Raw genomic sequence first — 24,642 nt, 5'->3', positions numbered from 1 at the left:
ATATATATATTTGATGTCCTGTGATAACCCATGATGGAAATGAATCTGATTATTCATTATTCATTTTTAGATTCATTTCCATCATGGGTTATCACAGGACATCAAATATATATATATATATACTCTTTCAGATTCATTTCCATCATGGTTTATCACAGGATATCAAATATACTTCCCTATGCTATACAGTAAGGGGCTTCCCAGGTGGGCACAGTGGTAAAGAATCTGCCAATGAAGGAGAAAACAAAAGACATGGGTTCAATCCCTGGGTCAGGAAGATCCCCTGGAGGAGGAAACAGCAACCCACTCTAGTATTTTTGCCTGGAAAATTCCATGGACAGAGGAGCCTGGAGGGCTGCAGTCCACGGGGTCACAAAGAGTCAGACACAGCTGAGAGACAGTATGCCCGCACGCAGGCTGTACAGTAAGACAGTGCTGTTTCTTCATCCTGGATACATTAGTGTGCATCCGCTTATCTCGAACTCCCAGTTCTTCCTTCCCCCATCCTTGGCAACTACAAGTCTGTTCTATCTGTGGGCCTGTTTCTGTTTCATAGGTAGGTTCATTTGTGCCCTATTTAAGATTCCACACATAAGTGATATCAGACAGTAGTATGATAACCTCTAGGTACACCACGCCACTGCAAATGGCATTATTTCATTTTTTGACGCCATTCATCTGCTGATAAACATTTAGGCTGTTTCCATGTCTTGGCTACTGTAAATAGAGCTGCTGTGACTACAGGGGTGCATGTGTCTTTTCTTATTATGCTTTGTCTGGGTACACGCCCAGGAATAGGACTGCTGGATCACAAAGCAACTCTACTTTTAGTTTCTTGAGAAACCTCCACCTTGTCTTCCATAATAGCTGCACTGATTTATCTTCCCACCAACAGCTTTTGGAGGGTTCTCTTTTCTAACATCTCCTCTCTAATATCTTTTATTTGCAGACTTTTTAATGATAGCCATTCTGTACAGGTTTCAGCAATTAATGTTCATTCTGACAAGGAGTCGAGGAACAGCATCATCTGCCGAGATATTAACGTGTCTCTTGTTGTGGTACCCTAGGAGCCCTTCCCACCTGCTGGTCTCCATGACCCACACTCAGGAGAACACACAAGCTTTTCAAGCTAAGACAAACAGCCCTTTCCTATTCCCAAGTGAGAACTAACAGTTGAGTGGGTTTTTTTTTTTTTAAATACAAATTTAAAGAGACCACGGAACCAAATTTTAGGGGTGAACTGGACCAGGAATGTTCAAAGGGAGAGAAGGCTAGGAAGAAAGACTAGCTGGAAGAAAGACTGGCTTTCCTCGGAAGAAGCCAGGAGATAAGGAGGTGTTTCTGTGGCAACCCGCTCCAGTACCTTGGCCTGGAAAATCCCATGGACAGAGGAGCCTAGTAGGCTACAGTCCATGGGGTTGCAAACAGTTGGACACCACTGAGCGACCTCACTTTCACTTTCTATAACAAAGGCTGGATTCCACTTGCAGGCAGTGCCTTCATCGAGGGAATGGGCTCGAGACAAAGGCAGATGATGCTCCGTAGAGCTGAACTTACCAGAACAGCAGAGGAGGCCCCTGTGGCTAAGCCTGTGGTGTGCAGAGGAGACTCAAGTAAAAGGCAACCCTACCAGCAGCATATCTGGGACTGACGGAAAAGAACACCAGTTACCAGTGCTGATCTTACAGGCAAGGAAGAAATCCAGGCTCATATCCCCTCTGCTGCAGACACCAAAGCAGCCCCCTAACTTTTGAATCCACCCAGTGGAAGTCACAGGACCCTGCCAAACTTGAATAAATCTGGGGTCTAAGTACTCAGCATCTGCTGATGCATAACTGGAAACAATAAAGACATCTTACAGCAGAGCGCTAGGGAACAAAATGAACTCCTGTCATAGTTTTAAAGCGTTAACTGCTAGGACAACAAGGACTGGAATTCTATGCCCCTCATCAGTAGTCCTCTCAAGTAGCCATGGAGTTGAGATTAGGTCTTGGGGAGGACACAGGCTGGGACGATGTCCTTAGTTGGGGGATAGGAGACCTCCTGGCATGAATTCTAGGTTCTGCTGCTCAAGGCGGCCTCAGCCAACCTGTTAAGGGGATCACATCCTAATCACATCTCCTAAAAAGGTGTGATTCCATCATTTAACTCTTTCTATTCTCTGCTATGCAGATCACAGAAAAGGAAGGTCCCAGTAACTGGACCAACATCATTTCAGAGCCACAATCACTCTTCTACCGAAATTATTTTCTGCTATCTAGATCCTAAAACTTACTGGAAAATGGAAAGGCTGATTAAGCCACAATTTAGACTAAACTTTTCTTGTAAAAGTTAATCCAATAGTTGAAAAGTTTTTAAAGGACTAGTTACGAGAATTTTTTCCTAAGTAAAGAAGGAAAGTGGGAGATACAAAACATTTATTTTTGTAGGAGGCATAAAAATATGGCCAGATAGAAGTAGTTACTGATAAAATTTCATGGCTCTGTCTGGGGTCAACTTTGTAGATTCAACTGAATAAAGACAAACATAAGCTTCCCAGGGATAGTTGTTACCTAGACATTGGTTTTTACCATGACTTGCAAAATATTTTTGTGTTTTTAACTGAACTGATTTCACATATAGGAGTTTCAACTCTAAGGAACCCACTAACATCAATATTACTATGTGACTTTGAATATCACAAATTGGCATGACATTACTTACCGAATGCCCTTAGACTTAAAAATGTGGGTAATACAGTATACAGTGTGGGGTCTGAGGGAATCTGGTGTGGCACACTTATTTTTGACTCCAGAATATAATCAACTAATTCATCTTAAAATAAATTCAAGTTGTTTATATCTATCTCTGAAAGCTTTGACCAATGTCCAACATTGCAATGCTACCATAATTAGAGCAAAATTTTTCCACTAGAACTGAATTAATAACTAAAGTTCTGAATATGCAGTATGCACAAATCCTGGTTTTTAAAATCCCTAATGGGCTTTGTAGCAGTGCAATTTGGCAAAGTGAATAAAATCCTAACATAATAGATAAAGGTAATTAGAGATGCAGAACAAATTCTTTTTCTTTCCGCATGCAATTCGGACACTTTAGTTCCTTCTTCAGAGATGGAAAATTAGCGAAAGGAGGAAATAAATCAGAAAAAGAATAAGAGAAAATAGAACTGTATCAATCATAAAGGGATTTGGAGCTAGAGAGTTGTTAATATCCTTCCAGCAATTTTGACTTTCTAAACTCCCAAGAAACTGGCCAGCTTACAATGCAATGAATCTCTCCACTTTAGAAATAGTCTAAATTCAGTTAGGTGGCCAAAATGGGGAAGACAATCAATGGTCTCAGGAACCAAATGAAAACCAGTGGATAAATGTTTTAGGGAAAATATATCCTTCTGGACATGGCTGCATAAATCTTTCCATAATTGAGTTCAGTTGCTCAGTCATGTCCAACTCTTTGTGACCCCATGGACTACAGCACACCAGCTTCCCTGTCCATCACCAAATCCTGGAGCTTGCTCAAACTTATGTCCATCAAGTTGGTGATGCTATCCAACCATCTCATCCTCTGTCATCCCCATCTCCTCCTGCCTTCAATCTTTCCCAATATCAAGGTCTTTTCCAGTGAGTCAGTTCTTTGCATCAGGTGCCCAAAGTATTGGAGCTTCAGCTTCAGCATCAGTCCTTCCAATAAATATTCAGGACTAATTTCTTTTAGGATTGACTGGTTGGATCTCCTTGCAGTCCAAGGGACTCTCAAGAGTCTTCTCCAATACCACAGTTCAAAAGCATCAATTCTTCACAGCCATCATTTCAAGTAAGTACACATTTCTCTTTGGAACATGAAGAATACATTTGGTTTATGGCATACTTATATATATTTATACATATATATGGAGAAGGCAATGGCACCCCACTCCAGTACTCTTGCCTGGAAAATCCCCTGGATGGAGGAGCCTGGAAGGCTGCAGACCATGAGGTTGCTAAGAGTCAGACAAGACTGAGCGACTTCACTTTCACTTTTCACTTTCATGCATTGGACAAGGAAATGGCAACCCACTCCAGTGTTCTTGCCTGGAGAATCCCAGGGACGGGGGAGCCTGGTGGGCTGCCGTCTATGGGGTCGCACAGAGTTGGACACAACTGAAGCGACTTGGCAGCAGCAGCATATATGTGTATATATATATGTGTATATATATATATGCACAATAAATATACAATATACATAACAGTTTTATATGTTATATCATATTATAAATGCCATGCTATATTTGTTATATAACATAGAAATTGTATACTATATAATATAGTAAATATTTATTGTATATGTTGTACATATTCAGTCGCTAAGTCATGTCCGACTCTTTGTGACCATCGGCTGTAGCTCACCAGGCTCCTCTGTCCATGGGATTCTCCAGGCAAGAATACTGGAGTAGGTTGCCATTTTCCAGGGGATCTTCCCAACCCAGGGATCCAACATGGGTCTCCTGCATTGCATGTAGATTCTTTACCATCTGAGCCACCAGGGCAGCCCATTATATGCTATAACATGTTATATATGCTACTTGCTTTGTTAAACTTCAGCTAACCAAATACTGATGGGAGTTCAAAGTGATACATGTAAAGATGAGGTTCAATTGAAAGCCTGAGTACTCATTTTTTATACTTTAAATATATGTATATATAAATATTTAAAAGTAAATCTTTATATTATAAATACATAAGTATATTACAGTATCAAATATATTATTCATGTTTACTATTTACTATATTAACTATAACACTAAACATCTGTATTATAATATATTAATATGACCGTATGTAACATTTCAGTTCAGTTCAATCGCTAAGTCACACCTGACTCTTTATGACCCCATGGACTGCAGCACACCAGCCTTCCCCCTGTCCATCACCAACTCCCAGAGCTTGCTCAAACTTATGTCCATCAAGTCGATGATGCCATCCAACCAGCTCATCCTCTGTCATCCTCTTCTCCTGCCTTCAATCTTTCCCAGCATCAAGGTCTTTTCAAATGAATCAGTTCTTCAAATCAGGTGGCCAAAGTATTGGAGTTTCAGCTTCAACATCAGTCCTTCCAATGAACACCCAGGACTGATCTCCTTTAGGATGGACTGGTTGGATCTCCTTGCAGTCCAAGGGACTCTCAAGAGTCTTCTCAACACCACAGTTTAAGAGCATCAATTCTTCGCTGCTCAGCTTTCTTTACAGTCCAACTCTCACATCCATACATGACTACTGGAAAAACCATAGCTCTGACTAGATGAAATTAAGTATAAAACAAGGACCCAGTTAGACTTCAAACTGAACCTCATCATTACAACAAATGTGAGCTATGCCTCTGATTAGCTGAAGTTCAGTAACATAAAAGGTAAAGATGGAAGAATGGAATGGAAGGAATGGAATTTAGACTCAAGGCCTATCAGTGGTCAGATGGCCTTAAAGGTCATGCAATCTGCTGTCCACCTCATTTAAGCATAAAAAAAAAAAAACAAGAGCCCAGAAGTCACCCAAATGTCTAAGAGCCAACCCCTGGGACAAGTGAAGTTGAGTCCAGAAACTACTATTCTTCAGTTTCTCAGCTCAATGATTTCTCTGGTGCAAAAGCCTGTCTACTTTCCCATCAGCAGCTCCCAGGCCCTCAGAGATGCCAGCTTTGGGCTGCAAATTATTCCCACAACACCAGGGAAGTCACATGACCTTGGAGAGACATTTCCTCCAAGGTACTTATTTTTAGAACAGTTGGTTGGTCGACTTGTACAAAAATAAAGAAGTGGTTTCGAATTCCTTCACTCCTTTTTGCTCACAGTATATGAATGACCATTCTGATCCACTCAGTTTCCACTGAAGGTCCTGGTCCCTGGTTTGGGGGGTTATTCTGAAGTCTCTCCTAAAAGTAGCCAGAAGTAACTGATCTTTGCTGATTTCTTCCAATTGCTTTAACACACCTTCTTGTCATACTTTCTTAAAGTCCTCTATGTGGGATATATTTGACAGACAGTGAAATGCAGCCCTATTTCTGACGATAATGCCTTTTAACAGTTGTCAAGACAGATTTTACAGAAGGCTACAGGAATTCTTAACTCCCAAACAGCTTTTTCATCTTTATGTAAAACTTTGGGGCCCCATGAATAGTTATCACTTTGAATTTTTTTCCTAAAAAATCACACACGCACTAAATTGTGACTTATGTTTCTAATGTTATTCTTTTTTAAGTATATACTGTCATATAAAAGTTCCCAAGTGAATCATCCCAAGACTCTTACCTCTGTGACCTAGAAACTCCAAACTGTAGGGAGACAGATGTGAAACTCCTAGACAGTGTTAGAAGCCTCACTGTCAACTTCATGGATGAGGAAATAGACCTGTGACTTTGCCAGCCCTCCGTGGGGTTAATTTTTGCAGAACTTATCCCCAGTAAGGTTTCCTCAATAAGAAGCTTAATTTGAGATGGAACAGTGACTTTTTTTTTTTTTTAACCATTCTGTGCTTTGGACCAAAAGAACAAATTGTTTACTCCAGCTCCCTAAAGAAATTTAATTGATCTATGAGCTAGATCTTCTTTCCCTTTCACCTTCGTCTCATATAATAGCAAAATGAATGCTACCCAGCGACTCACTCAGATTCAACTATCACCTCCTACAGAGAAAATTTAATTTTATTTACAGATTCATAGAACACACAACTTACTCAAAGCTTCACTGAAACCAGTTACTACTTCTAAACAAGAGCCAAACATTTGGGATCATGGTTATCTCCTCTATGTACAGTATGTTTTAGCATGAATGCTCTAATTCTGCTAGGGAGGGTGTTCACCTGAAGATGAATCGGTCTTTTTCTGCAAAGGCAGAGCTGGGAAACCCACAGGACTTTTCCTCATCCCTGAGTCTGACAATGAGGCTATCAACACTGGTAAACAATTTCACATCTACCTGGGTACAGTTTGTGGTTTGTAGACAAAGATGTGAAAGTCTTATGATTTTACATTAGTGCCATTATATGACACCATACACGTTAAAAAAAATCAGAAACACAAAGGTCACTGTTTCGTGAGTATATCACTGAGGTGTTAATAATTATTTCAAGGCCAAGAATTCAAACGCATTCAATAGCCAGAAAGAGTCTACTTTTAACTCACTGGTCAGGAAGGTATCAAAAAGGAAAAAATGCCCTCGGAGTCAGGGGATGCAAACTGATTAAAATAACTTTGCAACATCTAACTCAGAGATAGAAATGCTTTACTTACAGAAAATACAAATGATATTTTTAAGTAACTTTCCCAGACTTTCTACTGCTACATGGAAAACAAATGTGGCTTCTTTACCAGTGACAACTGGTACATATAACTGAAATTGCCAGGAGGTAATTTATCTGCAACTCCTTGCATCAAACCTGGAGTTTAGATGAATGGTATCGGTGGTAGCAAAGGGAAATGATACTTTGCCATTCGTGTGCAAAGAAAATCTCTGTCACCAAAAGTAGCAAATGCTTTTTAAAATTTTTTGGCCGTGCCGCCTGGAATGTGGATTCTTAGTTACCTGACTAGGGATAGAACGTGAGCCCCTTTTAACAGAAATGTGGAGTCTTAACCACTGAACCACCAGGGAAGTGCCAAAAGTTGTGAAGTTTTTAAAAATCAGTTAAAAGAAGATTTTATAAACTGTATTTTAAAGAAAAATATTTGCTATTTAGTTTAATAAATGTCACTTATACTTTCTATGAGTCTAGCATTGCTTTGTACATATAACTTCTAAACTCAGTATGATTATTTCAGCAAAAAGTATACACAAGCATAATACAGTCTGATATAGTTTCACGTGGTCTTTGTCTTCCTATTTATTCAAAGAATTGGCCAAAGAAATACAGGAATCCTACCCTCGCCCTGACAACCCCTTCTCCTTGTTGAAGACACCTCATACACGACGAAAATTTCTGATGATTCACATAAAAAAGGATGAAAATTGCTCTCAAGGAGGGTCATAGCGTTTTACAGTCAAGTCTGATCTGATGGTTTCTAAAAGAGGAGGCTATTTACTGTATTTATAGTTTACAACTAAATATTAGCAATAAACAGGCATAAAGAAAATTATGTGTCAGAATTGTTCAAAAGGGGTGGTAGTTAGCAATCCCAGAGCATGGTGTTCTGAGTGTTGGCTGCTGTGGCAACACGCACAGCAGTATTCAGAAACAGGCCACCAATCCACGAGATATTTTACAAAGAGACCAACTATGCCTAGGTTTGTTTCTCTTACTTACTTTAAGAAAGGCAAAAGAAAACTGAGACCAAGTTCCAGCCTCTGCAAATTGTTCTGAGCCTTTGGAGATTTAGAACTGTTTTTACAGTAGAATCCTGCCTAGATGGATATTAAGTGATGGAAAATAATATAATATTTTAGTACCTAAAAGAATAACTGAGTACATGTGAGGGGACAAGTCATTAAATGTGCGTATTCAAGAAGTGATATAAAAGTAATTCATAAAAAAAAAAAAAAAAAAAAAAAGTAATTCATAAAACAGAGAATATAAAAGTGAGAAGGATACCTAGATTTAAGACACTATCATAACACCATTCACCAAATGAAATGAAGGAAGTAGGCGAGAAACGGGAAAATAATATCCACGGAGAAGCATCAAGGCATGGCAGAATTTATTTCCTGTAATAATGGAGATGCAGGTCACAGGGGGCAGTGGATGGGGGTTATCCTAAGCCTCAGTTCTCAGGCATGCCCATAGGGCAACACTGGTACTGATGAACCTATCTGCAGGGCAAGAATATAGACATAGATGTAGAGCACGGGCTTAGGACACACCAGGGGAAGGAGAGGATGGAACCAACTAATAGAGCAGCACTGATATATACACACGACCATGTGTAAACCCACTCCAGTACTCTTGCCTGGAAAATCCATGGACGGAGGAGCCTGGTGGGCTGCAGTCCATGGGGTCGCTAAGAGTCAGATACGACTGAGTGACTTCACTTTCACTTTTTACTTTCATGCATTGGAGAAGGAAATGGCAACCCACTCCAGTGTTCTTGCCTGGAGAATCCCAGGAACAGCAGAGCCTGGTGGGCTGCCGTCTATGGGGCTGCACAGAGTCGGACACGAATGAAGCGACTTAGCAGCATGTGTAAAGCAGATAGCTAGTGGGGGCCCGCTCTCTAGCACAGGGAGCTCAGCGCGGGGCTCTGTGATGACGTAGAGGCGTGGGACATCCAAGAGGGAGGGGATATATGTACATTTATGGTTGATTCACGTTGTGTGGCAGAAACACTGAAAAGCAATTTTCCTCCCATCAAAAAACAAAAGGAATCACGTATGTGACTTGGAAGAGTGTCTTCTAGCTAGAGGGTACAGCAATGAAAGAGTTTCAGAAAGGAGAACTTTGGCCCAAAAACAATATTACAGGTAAAGAGCTGTAATTAGCGCAAGAAACATGGACACCCAGTGACAGAGGGATGGATCTTCAACGAACGGTGCCCCTCATGTGCCCCATGCAGCTTGGTGCTGGAGAGATCTCTCCTTCCTTCAATCAGGGCTTTGAGGGCCCAGAGGAAAATGCAGAAATGCCACATTGTCAGGAAAGAGGTACTTTCTCATCAGGGCAGAGTCAGAAGGAAGATGTGAAGCAATGGCTCCAGCACAGAGAGGAGTTTGCCCATGGGGAGGAGGGTACATGGACGCATGATCACAGAGCAGAGATGTGAGGCCACGTAAAGGCCTGGGGAGCTGGTGAAGACAAGAGCGAGCTCTGGCCGGGGAAGCAGAGGGAGGAGGCGTTGTGCCTGCAGTGACACGGAAAAGGAATCCGATAACGAGTGGGGAGGCAGGCACACGTGTGCTTTAAATAAATATCAACTGGGAACTTCATTTGCTAGGCAATGGGGAACCAGGGAATTTGAGAAGGGAGAGACAGGATCAGAACCTCATGAAGATCAACCTGGCAACCCAGGACAGAATGAACTGATGGAGGAAAGCATCAAGGAGAGAAGTCCACTTACAGGCAGCCTTCTAGGCAAAGGGAAAATGGCAAGGGGAAGGAAAAGAAGTGTGTGCGCAGGCTCAGTCGCTTCAGTCCTGTCTGACTCTCTGTGACCCCATGGACCGCAGCCCGCCAGGCTCCTCAGTCCATGGAATTCTCCAGGTAAGAATATCGGAGTGGATTGCTGTGTACTCCTTTAGGGGATCTTCCCAACTCAGGGATCGAACCCTCATTTCTTTTGTCTAACCCGCATGAGCAGGCAGGTTCTTTACTACTTGGTAAAGTCCAAAGGAAAAGGGGTCCATGCTAAATTAGAAAATGCAGATTTCTAAAGATACAATTTGTATAAGCAGCACGGGCACGTTTCAAGTACTGACAGACAGCAGTGGTATCTGCTATGGCTGAAAGCAGGTAAAAAGTCATCAACGAGAGACAGATGCATTCCTTGTTATGTCACCTACATCCTCACGTTAACAGTCACCCCCGCCACCCACATGTGGGAACAGACACAATTTCACAGATCAAAGCAGATGCAGGGAAAACATATCAGGAAGATCAACTACAGATCTAACACGTCACACAGGACACAGACCCTCACTAAACACTAAATGACTGAATATCAAGACTTCACTACTGTCTTCTCTAAAAAGTTCCTCTAGCAGAGGAAAGTGTAATTCAACCTCTGGACAGAGAAGGCAGCTTTCCTTCTTCATACATAGTGTTGATACACTCATCTCTCTGGATTCAAAGCTTCCACATGCATGTATTCAACCAACAGCAGATACAGAATCTGTGGCTGCAAAGGACTGACAGCACAATACCATTTTAGCACACAAGAGACTTGGCACCCATGGGTGTTGGGATCCACAGGGGTCTTGGATACAGTCCCTCAGGGACACTGATGGAGGAGCATAGTATGCTTGGGTCTTTACCTGCATGACTGAAAAGATAATGCTCCGTTTCCATTATAACAGCACCCAGAATCCTGAATTTTTCTTGATTTACAAGGTGGGGTGTATAGTGTTAACCTTCTGTTGGTCTTGACTCCACTTTGCTGCAGTTAATTGGAAGCTGAGGATCTTTTGCCAATGGGAGAACCCAATCCACCCACGGCCCAGGTCTGTCTCTACCCCCCAGAGTCTTTCAGAAGCAAAGCAAGGTCATTTCAGCAGCGTTCAACATCAGAGCATTTATACCTGTGTATGTGTGGAAGTAGCTGGCATAAAGGTGAGAAGGAAGAGTCTCCATCATCCCTCGAGGTTTACTGCGGCAGGAGCCCTGGTTATTAACGGGCCACAGAGGACTCACTCCTCCATATTTTACATTTGGGAACCATGTTCATTAATCACCCGTGTGACCTACAACACAAATACGATGCTGACAAATGTTCACTTCATTGCAAAGGGTCATTCGGCTTGGGAGCAATTTGCCACCTACATAAAATTTATACTGTGTTTATGTTCTCTGAATAGTTTACAAGTTCATCGTTAAATCTCACAAAACAGCTGGCCCTCATTTCCCAACACCATCTCTCTCCACGGTAAACACGGACACCTCGAGTTGCCGGTGGGTGGACAATTGAGTGAAGTCCGGACTATTCCTCTTGAGTTTATTTACCTTCCTTTTGCGGAAGGAATGCCGCACGTCTATAAGCAGGAGTCGCTATTTACAAAATGACTGAGCACACAGGCATTGAAAGGAGGGCATCATTAGAATGCAGGAGATGCCCCCATCCTCTTCAGATCATCTCAGCAGGGCACAGGAGATTCTGGCAGGCTCTGCAGTCTCCTGGGCTCATAGCAGGGAGCCCGGCATAAAGCAGAAATTGGATTTCTCCGAGGCTGTAAATCCTGTATCTTTCTTAGGGCAGATAATCACTCACTACTGGTGCTAATAACTAGACCCTATCACAGTGTACAAAACTTAACATTTATTGAGTAGGAGAGTCCCCTGTGCTATACAGTAAGGTCCTGGTTGGTTATCTATTTTATATATAATACTGTATGCATGTTAATCTCAAACTCCTAATTTATAGCCCCCTACTTCCTCTTGGGGAACCGTAAGTTTGTTTTCAAAATCTGCACGTCTGTTTCTGTTTTATAAACAAGTTCATTTGTATCATATTCTGTAATAACCTATATGAGTAAGGAATCTGAAAAAGAACATATGTCTATGTATAATTGAGTAACTACGTTATATACCTGAAACTAACACATTATTGTAAATCAACCATACCCCAATAAAACAAAAACTAATAAAAATTAATAGCAATAAAAATAGCAAAAAAATTTTAATATTTAGGAGATTGTTTTGAAAAGACACTTCTCCAGGTAATATAAAGAAATTCCATGAAACTCCATTTTCTAATTCAGACACACACTGAAATGACAATCAACTGGGGTTGGTTTTTTTTTTTTTTTCCAACTGGGTTTTTTAAAACTAAAGAATGCATGCATGCTCAGTAATGTCCAACTCTTTGGCAACCCCATAAACTGTAGCCCATCAGGCTCCTCTGTCCATGGGATTTTCCAAGCTAGAATACTGGAATGGGCAGACATTTCCTCAAACCCATGAAACTCCATTCCATAGTTCAGACATGCATTGAAATGACCATTAGTTGGATTTTTTAAAAAAATAAAGAATAATCTGCTTATGGTTTTTACACCAGAAACTTCAAGGACTTTATAGACATAATACAGATGGAAATAAATTAAGGAAAGTACACCCAAACAAAGACCTCTTAAATGCAAAGGAAGTATCTACCTGGGAGAGTCGCAAAAATGATCCAGAAAATTAGTTTTGCCAACACCCACTAGGTAACAATGGCAGGGTTGGTGATGAGCATGGGTGTGGTATGAGGCACAGGTGACTTCCCCAGTGTATCTGGAGTCCACAAGGAGCTGGAGGGCCCTTTGCGATAAGAAGTCACTGACAGATTAAACCTGGCTTTCCCTGGGCATGAAGAATGGAGTACGGTCCTGGTTGGCTGCTGATCGGAAGAACTAGACCAGGCCAAGTAAGAAAGCAGTAGTCCAGCAAATTCCTACAGACTGCTCTACAAGGAGAAACTGGCCAACAGGTCAAGCTGCCTGGGGTACCTCCTTTGGCTCAGGTCATCCCCACCTCTGCCCCTGCATCTCTGAGCACTTTCATTAGAGCTGAAACACTGCAAAGTATTCCACACCATCTCTGAAAGGATACATTTCCAATGCCAATCTTTGAAAACCACAGACGTTTCCGCTTGCACATAAGCAAAATTCTGAAGAGACAAAGTGACTATCTTCCTAAGAAACACCATGACAGTAAGAAATGGAAGAATTTCTTTTAAATGTCTTCTCTAAATACAACTCAAAAGGACACTGCATCTCTGAAAAGAGAGGATCATGGAAAGAGGCAGTCAAGAACAAGGGAAAACCAGAAAGGCCAGCCTACATAGTTAAGACAGTAACAAAGGCAGGGAATAGCAGTCCAAACTGTGGAAAAACTCAAATCAGTCAAGAAAAAAGGAAAAGCTGAATGATCATGAACCCAGGTACGCCAAAACCAATACAGAATTGTAAAGTGAAAAAAATAAATTATATTAAAAAAAATAATAAAACAAAATTAAATATATGGTAATATAAAAAAAAAAAATGAACCCAGGTACAGGATAGTCAACATGCATTATAGGAATATCACACAGAGACCGGAGCAAACACAGAAAAAAGAATCAGTAAAGGACTTTGGCCACCTCATGCGAAAAGTTGACTCATTGGAAAAGGCTCTGATGCTGGGAGGAATTGGGGGCAGGAGGAGAAGGGGACGACCCAGGATGAGATGGCTGGATGGCATCACCAACTCGATGGACGTGAGTCTGAGTGAACTACAGGAGATGGTGATGAACAGGGAGGCCTGGCGTGCTGCAATTCATGGGGTTGCAAAGGGTCAGACACGACTGAGCGACTAGACTGAACTGAACTGAACTGAAAGGAATAAGTGATTGAAAACTCTTCTTCACTGAGAAAAAGCTCTGAAAATGCACCATCTATTTACCAATTTTTAAAGTACTATCCTAAAGATTTATTCCTGCCAGTGGACAGGCCAATCATTCCAATGCTTATGTATTAATTAATAATGATAGACAACTATCCCAAGAATTGTTTCAAGCAAAAATCACCTCCACCTCCTTATATACAGAATGACAAGGGAAATTATAAAAAAACTGCTTAATGAATATGAAATCAAAACAAGTGGGAAAAGATGGATAATCAAAATTTTAATGGTATCTGCTTAAAGCAGCTGGATAAAGCCATCTCAAAATATGCCTAGCTACAGTAATGGCTCAAAAATGTTTGAATCCACTGGCAAAATCTCACCCTAGCTTGAAGAGTACTTGTATTACCAGGGTTCATGTGGGCCTTCTTGACCTCACTTGTCTATGCATTGGAGTCTGACCAATATTCTGATGGGTTATTCATTAGTTGTGCTAATTTAATCAATCAACTTTCAGTCAAAACCTGCCTGCCCAGAAGCAATTCTGAACCCCACCACCATCCAAGCAACCTTTCACACATCTAACCTTTGATCTGTTACATGTCAATATTTGACATTCAGAGAGCAAGTTCGTGGCCAATATAACCATGTTATTATGAAGCAATCAGTATAACCCCTTGTTCTGACAACTTATCCAGAGGACTTGAAAAATGGAATCGAAACGCAGATGTAGAGAACAAATGTGTCGACACAGGAGGGAAGGGGAGGGTGGGATAAACTGGGAAATTAGGTCTGACATCAAAGCACCATCGTGTATAAAACAGACAGCTAGTTGGCAGATGCTGTACAGCACAGGAAGCCCAGCTTGGTGCTCTGTGGTGACCTAGAGGGGTGGGACGGGGTAGTGGGGAGGAGGGAGTTCAGAAAGCGAGGGGGTATATGTACACATGTAGTTGATTCACTTCACTGTAGAGCAGAAACTAACACATTATGAAGCAATTACATTCCAATAAAAAATATAAATAAAAAGGCACAATTAGATGGATATACACTGAAAAATGTATAAACTGCCAAAAACATTCTACAGTATTTCTGATTTCCATAAAACCACTAATAAAACTGATCAAACATTAAACCACAAAGGAAATATTATACCTCTATCCCGTCTTCCAAGGAAAGAATCAGACTTTGCATAGATTCCATTTCTCTGGCCATACTGCCCCTAATCCTTTAGAAATTCTGCACTATTTTGTCTACACAAGGTCTGAGTACTAGGGGAAAAAATTTACACTACACATGAAAACAATTTAGAATATAGATTGGTTGATAGATACAAGTGTGTGAAAGGTAGGCCATGCAAACAAAGCAGCTGTTAGAGGCAAATCAATGTTACACTATATAGTAGCTCAAGCCCTAGGAAATATCATGATACCCATTTTACAGATGAGGAAACCATGGCACACTGATTTCCTCCAAGTCACACGGAGAGTAAACGTTCAAAATGAGATTAGATCTTGAAAGCTCACACTTTTTGTCACCCCGACTCCAAAAATAATGAAAACAAAATGAAACAAGCATAATTTCACGGAGCTGAAACATGAATAAAAATACACCAAGAAAAAGAAGACTGTTGTTTAGTTGCTAAGTCATGTCCAATCTCTTGTGACCTCATGGACTGTAGCCCACCAGGCTTCTCCGTTCATGGGATTCCCCAGGCAAGAATACTGGAGTAGGTTGCCATTTCCTTCTCCAGGGGATCTTCCTGACCCAGGAATCGAACCCAGGTCTCCTGCACTGGAGGCCCCTGAGCCACCAAGGAACCCCCAAGAACAGGAATACCAATTTGCAATTACATTGCCGCAGAGACAAGAAATGCAGATCCCATTTTTCTGCATGAAAGACATGATTTCCCACACTTTTTGTCACAATACTATTGATTTGAATTTATAAAACTATTTCTCCATCACACTTTGCCTGAAATTAGGACACACTAATTTACTTATAACAGATGGTGACATATGTTATGAACTTTTAATCCGAAATATTAGATTTCTTCTACCCTGGGCCTTTGGGAAGAATCCTGGCAACAAAAACAGAAACCAGAGTACGAGGATAAAGAGAAATTTGGCGAAAATTTGAAAGAAAAGTGAGAGAAGAAATGTGCAGATTTATCTTCCTATTTCATTGTAATCAAAGAGATTTTTAGAATTGATAAACCTAAAATACTTTTAACACTATACTAAGGTGTTTTGCCTACTAAAACTCCCTCGGGCTGTTGTCGCCTATGGTTCACATACATATTCAATAATTGAGACACAAACAGACAAACTTTGAGGTGATGAAGCTGCTGCTAACCACCTATGTCTTTTATGGGACATATAACGAATTAAAGTTGATATCAAACTCTGCCACCAAAGGACAAAATGGGGTGTCTCAGTGAGATTTGGAGTTTCTAGGCTGATCAAAGGACATGTCATGAATCACCAGTCACTGTCACTGAAGCTGGACATGTGTATGCCTGTACACACACAGACACACACACACTGAACCCAGAGGTGCTGGACCTCTGCCGATACCAGCCAGGTAAGTTACAGGTTACAAATTCAATTTGGCTACTGAGTCATTTTCTCCCTGACCCTTGAGAGGCAGTTTAGCTTCTTAACATGACCACTGCTGTGCTTGAGTTAGGCAACAGGTTCTTATGAAAAAAATCCTTCTCTAGAGATTCGCTACATCATCTGAAGAAACAATTTGTTCTTAGCTTTTCACTCTGGCAGTCCTTTTGCACTGTGCTGTCTTTATTTTCCCAAGGTGTCTTTTAAAAAATTCATGTTTGAGGTTTCCCTGGTGGCTCAGTGGTAAAGAATCCCCCTGCCAATGCAGGAGACACCGGTTCGATCCCTGATCCAAGAAGATCTCACATGCCAGGGAGCAACTAAGCGTAGTGAACCACAACTATTGAGCCTTTGCTCTAGAGTCTGGGAGCCAAAACTACTGAGTCTGTGAGTCCAGAAACCCGTGGTTCACAAAAGAGGCCATTGCAATCAGAAGCCTGCCCACCGCAACTAGAGAGTAGGCGCCTCTTGCTGCAACTAGAGAAAAAGCATTCCATGCAGCAACGAAGATCCAAAACAGCCAACATTTAAAAAAAAAAAAAAATTCACAATACCATCAGAGGAAACCTATATATTACGATGACTAAGAAAAGATTTTATTCTTTAAATGCCAGCTGGTAATGAGCAAGGTCTTTTTAACTTTAAGAGACAAGATTTGGGGTTCTCAGTGGTAAACATGAGCACCATTCAAACCACAATTATGCTCAATCAACTGAATTAGACAAACACATACTCCATCAGTAAGCAAAAAAAAAAAGAAAAACAAATTACAAATTGATTAAAAGTCCGTAGTAGGCGTAAAAATCATACTAGCAGACCTATGAAAAAATGAAATGCTTTGGGTTGTTAAGGCGTGTATTTTCCCCAGAGTTATAAATAAAATGTATGTGGAAGATGGTAAATTTACATTTAACAAACTTTTCAGGCTCTGCAGTCACTAGGTAAGAGTTTTCTGATCCAAGCTACAATGGAAAAACAACTGGATTTACATAAACCAATAATAACTGTCACATAGGAGATTTTCAAATATATCCACCTGGAGGAGGGTTCCCAGGTGGCTCACTGTTAAAGAATTTGCCTGCCAATGCAGGAGACAAGGGTTCGATCCCGGGTTGGGAAGATCCCCTAGAGAAGGGCATGGCAACCCACTCCAGCAGTCTTGCCTGAAGAATTCCATGGATAGAGGAGCCTGGAGGGCTACAGTCCATGGGGCTGCAAACAGTCAGAGACGACTAAGTGAGCACATACACACACACACCTGAAGGGCCAATGTTGTAAAACTAAAACCTCAAAATAGAGTATGTTTTAGCTGAGTTTTTGCTATTTTTTTCCCTCTAACTTCCCTGGGGAAAAATATTTCTGAAATCAATATTTTGGGAAACTTTCCAATATAGAGGAAACTCTTTAACACTGTGTTTCACAGCAAAATTCAGAATTCAACTCCCTCCCATTGAGGGAAGTTGGATTCCTTAAGTCCAAAAGAGGCCTGGCTATAAGCTTTTTCAACCTAACAAGAGCCAACTTAAAGATCTAAAACACAAAGTTGCAGCCAGGGACTTGGGCACTAACATCACACCTCCTGATCCCATCTTGAAATGCCTACACATTTCCTGACTGTCAGGTACAAGTTAACATGAAGGACGGCAACCAGAGAATCTTAGGACACACGCATCTTCACACTTTCATGATTACTTTAAATGTCTCCTGTAGATTAACTGAAGAAGTAGTGTTTGGTTTGATGCTATGTCTGACTTTTAAGATTTGCATCTGGTAAGGAGGTTACTCAATAATGATTCCCTGTAATGAAACCTAGGGGTTGCATTCAGATTCCAACTCCAGGACAAAATACTCCCAGCTGGAAGCACTGGTGGCTGACAGCTTTCAGATGAGCCCTTCTCTCCCAACAACTGTTCTAAGGCCAGAGCTCCTCAAACTTGCTAACTTCTGAGAGTCCTTCATGACAGTCTTAAAGAGACACCCAACCTACTGTTTACAACTTGGTAAGTATTCAAGTCCTAACCACTTAGCAGCCATTGGGCACTCTAATATCAAGCCCTGGGCAAGTGGACACCACCACTCTCCTTTTCTGCTTTGCATTGGTTTTTATATGGTACTTGCTTTTTTTCATACCGATTGCTGAAAACCTGGATTTGAAAGGAAAAAAAAGCAACACAGTGTGGAAACTGGGAATTATCTCGACCTGGTAGTTCAAGCCGAGTCCCTGTGAATACACTGGGTAACTGCAGGCACTTAGGTGCAGACGTTGGAGACCAGCCCTTGGTTAATTTCTCACTCAAGAGTCCTCCTGCCTTTCTCCGCTGCGGCCACGGCCATGAGTATGCTCAGGCTTCAGAAGAGGCTTGCCTCCAGTGTCCTTCGCTGTGGCAAAAAGAAGGTCTGGTTGGACCCCAATGAGACCAATGAAATTGCCAATGCCAACGCCCGCCAGCAGATCCAGAAGCTGATCAAAGATGGGCTGATCATCCGGAAGCCTGTGACTGTCCATTCCCAGGCTCAATGCAGGAAAAACACCTTGGCTCGCCGGAAGGGCAGGCATATGGGTATAGGTAAGCGAAAGGGTACTGCCAATGCTCGAATGCCCGAGAAGGTAACCTGGATGAGGAGGATGAGAATTCTGCGCCAGCTGCTCAGACAATACCGTGACTCTAAGAAGATTGACCGCCACATGTATCACAGCCTGTACCTGAAGGTGAAGGGTAACGCGTTCAAAAACAGGCGGAATCTCACGGAACATATCCACAAGCTGAAGGCAGACAAGGCTCGCAAGAAGCTTCTGGCGGACCAGGCTGAGGCCCGCAGGTCTAAGACCAAGGAAGCCAGCAAGCGCCGTGAAGAGCAACTCCAGGCCAAGGAGGGGGAAATCATCAAGAATCTGTCCAAGGAGGAAGAGACCAAGAAATAAAGCTCTCCTCCTCTTCTCTGTACATAGTGGCCTTGACAATTGCATAGATCACTCATTCAATAAAAGACAAGCCTTAAAAAAAAAAAAAAGTCTTCCTCATTCAAAGTAAGCCCCGTCATCCCCACAGGCAGGCCGGATCTGGGGACTGTTAGGGGCAGAAGATGGCCACGGGGGTGTATTTAAAGTAGGCACTGGTTCCCATTTGGGACAGTTCTAATGGCCCATTCCACTCTGAGCCCATGGAATCTCTGCAACCTCTGTCGTAGCTACAGTGTCCTTCAATTTCACCCTCCTCCAATCCAGCTCCCCCCACTCACCCCACAGCATCCTCGGTACCTGCATCCCAGGGAATTCAGTCTATGAGGGACACTTAAAAGGGAAAATGTTTCAAGTGGAAGCAAAGATCACATTCCTCAGCAGGACAACTGAAATTATACTTTAAGCAACACTTATTTTTTAAAAACATCATTTTCAGTTTTGTTTGGGGCTATACAAATACTCAGCAATTCAACATCACTTCTTTGTTGAGAATCCAACAATTCCAAGAACAGTAGAGCCATAACTCCTCTCCACCACTGCTGTGAGTTCTGGACTTTTAATTAAGTGGTGGGTAGACTGACCATATACTAAACCTAACTACGGCCACACTGAACAATGCAGCTGAAAAGAGCTTTCATCTTTATCTAAGTCAAAGAGGAAGACACGAAAGCTTGCAAAAAGCTATCCTTAGAGTTGTAACTCATTTTAAGCATATTCAGGCAAAGGGAAATCCCATGGGAGGAGAAACCTGTCTGTCTATCTCAAAACCTAGAGAAGCACCTAGAAAATTAGAGCAATCTGATACATGTATTGGAGAAGGGAATGGCACCCCACTCCAGTACTCTTGCCTGGAAAATCCCATGGACGGAGGAGCCTTGTAGGCTGCAGTCCACGGGATCACGAAGAGTCAGACAAGACTGAGCGACTTCACTTTCAATTTTCACTTTCATGCATTGGAGAAGGAAATGGCAACCCACTCCAGTGTTCTTGCCTGGAGAATCCCAGGGACGGGGGAGCCTGCTGGGCTGCCGTCAATGGGGTCGCACAGAGTCGGACACGACTGAAGCGCCTTAGCAGCAGCAATACATGTATTTAAATAAGAGAATCTGAAACCCAGCTCTCGCACCCTCTTTAGGATCAGTGACTTTCCTATAAGTACAGTTCAGAATTCATGAATCTCTTAAAACACCAGGGGTGTCTCTACTATATATAAAATAGTTAATCAAGAAGAAGCTACTGTAGAGCACAGGGAACTCTACTCAGTATTCTGTAATAACCAATATGGGAAAGGAATCTGAAAAAGAATATGTATGTGTATAAATCAATCACTTTGCTGTACACTTGAAACTAACAACACTGTAAATCGACTATACTACAATAAAATTTAAATGAGATCACTGGTGTTTATTACGACATTTGTGTATTTTACAAACAAAGCTCACCCAAACAGATGTGTACTACTGATGAGAAATGGCAGGAGGCCATCCTCAGCGACACAGTAGTATCTCCACAACGTACCTTAGGGGCACATTTCTATGTTAAAAGTTAAAGAAATAAATAGTGATTTTTTTTTTATTGCAGTCACAAGTACAGTACCATAAGTTGGCAACTGCAAGAAATGACTGCCTATAAATTTACTGTATGTTATGAGCCACTGTTTTAAATGGCCATGAAGCAGGTGTCTGCTGGAGACTTGTACAAAGCTAAGAGGTTCATAAAAATATAAATGAACAGTGCAGCTCTGTCTTAGATCTTATAATTTAAGATCTGACAGGACACAGGTTTTACTTTTAATTTGAAGAATATACTAAATCACACCAACCACTCCCCTAAGGACAATTACACAGTCTATCAATGGATCATAATAACGAATTAAGTACAACAGTCTGTTATATTATTATTGCTGTTGTTGCTATTAAGGTTATTCATAAGAAAAAGGCAAAAAGGAACTCAATATTGCCAGAACCAGAATCAGCAAATTCATAAAGTTTCTGTGTGTGTGCTCAATCCCTTCATTCGTGTCTGACTCTGTGAGTTCATGGACTATAGCCCGCCAGGCTCCTCTGTCCACGGATTCTCCAGGCAAGAATACCAGAGTGGGTTGCTGTGCCCTCCTCGAAGGCATCTTCCAGACCTAAGAATCAAACCCAAGGCTCAGGCTGGTTCTTTACCACTAGCACCACGTGGGAAACCAGTTTTATATTAATACATGACCCCTAATACCTTGACACTTCCCATCTAGACGTGGGTCTATGCCCCTGCTTTTTAATTTAGGTGGGCTTCTGATGGCTTCCATCCACAATGACAGAAGCGATTTCTGAGATTAGGTCATGAGAGCCTGTCTTCTGTCTGTTACCTTGGAACATTCACTCTCCAGATGCCCCGTGTAGGATGCTACCTTTCAGCATCTAGCTACTTCCCTGGCAGGCCAGTGGTTAAAATTCCATGCTTCCAAAGCAGGGTGTGCAGGTTGAATCCCTGGTCAGGGAACTAAGATCCCACATGCCACGTGCTATGGACAAAAATAAATAAGTAAATAAAAATAAAAATTTATTGTGAGTCCAAAAAAAAAAAAAATCTAGCTGCCATGCTGTGGTAAGCTCAAATACTCAGAGACTACATAAATACCAAGTACCAAGTGATTCCAGTCCTAACCAGTCCCTTCATTTCCAGGCATTCAAGCCTTCCCTGCCAAAGCCCCAGACATCTTTCAGTAGAGGACAAGCCACCCTATGAACCCTACTGAATTCCCGACCCACAAAATCCAGAGCATAATAAAATGGCAGTGGTCTTAAGTCACTCAATTCGGTGAAGTTCATTATACAATAAGAGGAACTGACATAGGTCTTTCTATATCTCACTACTGGAGTACGGTCTAACAAACATTAGCTCTAAGATGTTGAAGTTTCTGTACTTTTATCTAACTCTTTGGCCAGCTTCCCATGTGGTCTAGTGTCTTTTAATATTTGTTCCTTCAAGTCTTCAGTGTATTTACGATCTGTTTTACAACAGTTCTTGCCAACAAAGGAATGCATTTCAATTGAATGTTGTAATCTTTGGAGCACATTATTTTGGCCATCTGTACCAAGGAAAAAGAAATAAACTTCTCATCCAATGGTATATGGCAAACTATCTTCTGGTCTCAAGAAACCTGAAATAAGCTTCTGAGCATTTATCATCCAAAATAGCGAAATTTTTTAAGTTACTGGAGGAAAGCTTAATTTTTAAACATCCTGAGGGAAAAAAATGAGGTCCGTCCTAATGTTCTGGAGGTTTATTATTTAAATATATAGTCAGAAATACATCATTAACCCTCATGTATCATCCAACTTTAATAATTATCACCACATGGTCCAACTTTCTTCATTTATATCTCTATAAACTTCCCCTACACTTCCAGAGTATTTTGATGCCAGTCCCAGACATCATATTTCCAGAAGCCTTTCTATAATGTATCTCTAACAGAGGTTAGTGAAGTACATTCTACAGGTCAAATCCTGCCTGCTACCTGCTATTACAAATAAATTTTTATTGGAACACAGCCACTACATATTAATTTTATCTCATTAATGGGGTGTCTTTGGTTGCTCTCATTAACAAAGTAGTTGTGGTAGTGAATCTGTGGCCTAAATCCTATGGCAAAGCCTAAAAATGTTAATATCTAGCCCTTTATCAGAAAATGCAGGTCAATCCTTCTCTAAAGGATACAGAATCTTTAAAAAAAATAAAAAATAACGGAACATGAATGAACCTAGAGATTGTCATACTCAGTGAAGTCAAAGACAAATATCATATGATAGCGCTTATATGTGGAATCTAAAAAAAAAAATGGTACAAATTAATTCATCTGCAAAATAGAAATAAAATTACAGATGTAGAAACAAACATTGTTACCAAAGTGAAAGGGTGGAGGGATAAACTGGGAGACTGGGATTGACATAAATACTACTATATATAAAATAGATCACTAATAACCTGCTGTATAGCACAGGGAACTCTACTCACTACTCTGTAATGACCTATATGGGGAAAGAATCTGAAAAAGAGCAGATGTATGTATATGCATAACTGATTCACTTTGCTGTACACCCAGAGCTAACACACATTGTAAATCAACTATATCCCAATACATTTTTTTTTAAAAGACGTAACACTAAATGCCTTACTAGTTATTATACCTCCATACTTAAATATACTGTATGATATGATAAGGTATCACACTAGCTTCATACTATGAAGGTCCGTCTAGTCAAAGCTATGGTTTTTCCAGGAGTCAGGTATGGACATGTGTGTTGGACTATAAAGAAAGCTGAGCGCCAAAAAATTGATGCTTTTGAACTGTGGTGTTGGAGAAGACTCTTGAGAGTCCCTTGGACTGCAAGGAGATCCAACGAGTCCATCCTAAAGGAAATCAGTCCTGAATATTCATTGGAAGGACTGATGCTGAAGCTGAAACTCCATTCTTTGGCCACCTGATGCGAAAAACTGACTCATTTGAAAAGACCGTGCTGCTGGAAAAGACTGAAGGCAAGAGGAGGAGACAGCAGAGGATGAGAGGGTTGGATGGTATCGCTGACTCGATGGACATGAATGTGAGCCAGCTCTGGGAGTTGGTGATGGACAGGGAAGCCTGGCGTGCTGAGTCCATGGGGTCTCAAAGAGTTGGACATGACTGAGCAACTGAACTGAACTGATGATTAGGTAGCAGTCATACCACAAAAGGGGTGGAATTATTATTAACTGTGGTCAAAATAACATCACTATAAAATGATTTGACTTTCTGTCAAATCTGGTATGACTGTTATTGTTTTCCCTCCCCACCTGGATGACGGGGAATCTGTGCTCGGATCTGGGGAAGTACAGCTCTGCCACTTTCTTCTGATTTCATCTGTACCTGTCTTATTAGGACTGTTTATATTTGTTCACAGGAATATTTACAAGCTATCTTCCCATGCCATGCAGACGAATGAAAACCAGACCATTACTTACCATCATGGCAAGCCCTTTGGACTGTGTCATCCCCTTTCTTCCATGCTATCTCCTCCATCTCAGGATGGCCCTGCCTATAGGCTGAGTGGGCAAAAGAATCAATTTGTAG

The 24,642-nt window shown here is 41.3% G+C and overlaps 2 protein-coding genes across 2 annotated transcripts in view; one reads left to right on the top strand and one right to left on the bottom strand.

Moving 5' to 3' along the window:
* Positions 1-24,642, bottom strand: part of UNC5D (unc-5 netrin receptor D) — a 633,424-nt gene that overhangs the window by 581,461 nt on the left and 27,321 nt on the right. The gene's annotated exons all lie outside the window — the stretch shown is intronic.
* Positions 18,894-19,520, top strand: LOC120865641 (60S ribosomal protein L19-like). The gene has a single exon (XM_040242922.1). It carries the CDS (start codon positions 18,915-18,917, stop codon positions 19,503-19,505), a length of 591 nt encoding a protein of 196 aa, XP_040098856.1. The 5' UTR covers positions 18,894-18,914; the 3' UTR covers positions 19,506-19,520.

The sequence above is a fragment of the Oryx dammah genome, unplaced genomic scaffold (genome assembly GCF_014754425.2).
Source record: "Oryx dammah isolate SB20612 unplaced genomic scaffold, SCBI_Odam_1.1 HiC_scaffold_7, whole genome shotgun sequence".
NCBI classification, from domain to species: domain Eukaryota; kingdom Metazoa; phylum Chordata; class Mammalia; order Artiodactyla; family Bovidae; genus Oryx; species Oryx dammah.
Note: the sequence above shows the minus strand (reverse complement) of the source record. Positions and strands in the feature narration are given on the sequence as shown.

What these genes read in the sequence shown, in the direction of transcription:
- LOC120865641 (XM_040242922.1), top strand. Translation starts at nt 18,915, where the DNA reads ATGAGTATGCTCAGGCTTCAGAAGAGGCTTGCCTCCAGTGTCCTTCGC.